The sequence below is a fragment of the Elephantulus edwardii genome, unplaced genomic scaffold, assembly GCF_000299155.1.
Source record: "Elephantulus edwardii isolate Elephantulus edwardi_28Jun2011 unplaced genomic scaffold, EleEdw1.0 scaffold00076, whole genome shotgun sequence".
Classification (NCBI taxonomy): Eukaryota; Metazoa; Chordata; class Mammalia; order Macroscelidea; family Macroscelididae; genus Elephantulus; species Elephantulus edwardii.
Window position 1 is genome coordinate 13,599,369 of NW_006399826.1, and position 2,048 is coordinate 13,601,416.

General features: G+C 51.2%; 1 protein-coding gene across 1 annotated transcript; it reads left to right on the forward strand.

Moving 5' to 3' along the window:
- The first annotated feature begins 272 nt into the window (after positions 1 to 272).
- LOC102854950 (peptidyl-prolyl cis-trans isomerase-like 2-like) lies at positions 273 to 1,841 on the forward strand. The gene has a single exon (XM_006889214.1). The coding sequence runs from the start codon at positions 273 to 275 to the stop codon at positions 1,839 to 1,841; it is 1,569 nt and encodes a 522-aa protein (XP_006889276.1).
- The last annotated feature ends 207 nt before the right edge of the window (positions 1,842 to 2,048 follow it).

Sequence of the window (2,048 nt, forward strand, 5' to 3'; positions counted from 1 at the left end):
TAAAATAAGCAAATTTCAACTGTATTAACTTGAGCCAGACTCTACAGGGAGCTTTAGAGGGAGATAGATTTAGGTCCATAACCTATACGCACCATTTTGCAGCTGTGAGACCTTGGACAAATTACTTGGCCTCACACTTCCCGACATGCTAAGCTATCGCTTCCGGGGTGGGACTTCGGATCCCGGAAGTGCCTACGTTCCTGGTTGGATCGATTTCGCCGATTCTCGGAGGTCTTCTCGCCGGTTTAGTGTTTCTGTCGTCGGTCACAGCCATGGGGAAGCGACAGCACCAAAAGGACAAGATGTATATTACCTGTACTGAATACACTCACTTTTATGGAGGCAAAAAGCCAGATATTCCAAAGACAAATTTTCGTCGTTTACCTTTTGACCACTGCAGTCTCTCTCTACAGCCTTTCATCTACCCAGTGTGCACTCCAGAAGGTGTCGTCTTTGACTTACTGAGCATCCTTCCTTGGCTTAAGAAGTACGGAACCAATCCCAGCAACGGAGAGAAACTAGACAGAAAGTCCCTGATTGAGCTAAAATTTGCAAAGAACAATGAAGGTGAATACCACTGTCCAGTGCTGTTCACGGTGTTCACCAACAATAGCCACATTGTAGCCATCAGGACAACTGGCAATGTGTATGCCTTTGAGGCAGTGGAACAGCTGAACATCAAGGCAAAGAACTTCCGCGACTTGCTGACAGATGTGCCGTTCTCCCGGCAGGACATCATCACCCTTCAGGATCCCACCAATCTGGATAAATTTAATGTCTCCAACTTCTATCACGTGAAGAACAATATGAAGGTGACAGACCCAGATGAAGAAAAGGCCAAACAAGATCCGTCTTACTATCTGAAAAACACAAACACTGAGACCCGGGAGACTCTGCGTGAGCTCTACAAGGAGTTCAAAGGGGATGAAGTTCTGGCTGCCACCATGAAGGCCCCTGAGAAGAAGAAGGTGGACAAGCTGAATGCTGCCCATTACTCCACTGGGAAAGTCAGTGCATCCTTCACCTCTACTGCCATGGTCCCAGAGACGACCCATGAAGCAGCTGCCATCGATGAGGATGTCCTGAGGTACCAGTTTGTGAAGAAGAAAGGTTATGTGCGGCTGCACACCAACAAGGGCTGCCTGAACCTGGAGCTGCACTGTGACCTGACTCCAAAGACCTGTGAGAACTTCATCCGCCTGTGCAAGAAGAACTACTACGATGGTACCACCTTCCACAGGTCCATCCGGAACTTTGTGATCCAAGGAGGTGACCCCACTGGGACTGGCACAGGTGGAGTGTCATGCTGGGGGAAGCCTTTTCGGGATGAATTCCGCCCCAGCCTCTCACACTCAGGCCGGGGGATCCTCAGCATGGCCAACTCGGGGCCCAATAGCAATAAGTCTCAGTTCTTCATCACCTTCCGATCCTGTGCCTACCTTGACAAGAAGCACACCATCTTTGGGCGGGTCGTTGGGGGCTTTGATACACTAACAGCCATGGAGAATGTGGAGAGTGACCCCAAAACTGACCGCCCTAAGGAAGAGATCTGCATACAGTCCACTGTGGTGTTTGTGGACCCCTACAAAGAAGCGGATGCTCAGATTGCTGAGGAACGGAAGAAGACACAGCAAAAGGAGGCAGCCCTGGAAACCGATGGGAAGATGAGCCAATCTCAACAAAGGAGCCCAGGACCTCAAGCATACCGCCAGGGGGTGGGCAAGTACATTAGCCGAGCAATCCCGAAGCGGGCCTCAGAAGATGAGCCATCCACCAGCACAGCTACCTCCTCAACCAAGAAGAGGCCCAGCCGAGGCTTTGGGGACTTCAGCTCCTGGTAGCTGTCCCCCTTTGTAGCTGTAGGGGCTTCTTCATTCTGAACGCCATGCCCCATGGATACTCCTGTTCCTAGTTCTGTCTGGCAAGTGTCCCCGTATCTCCCAGGGGGGGCACAAGCAGGCATGCCCATCTTATTGTCATCAGTACCTGGGCCAGCAGACCCTGGAACTGGCTGGACATAGGAGACCCTCAGACCACAGAAATGGAGC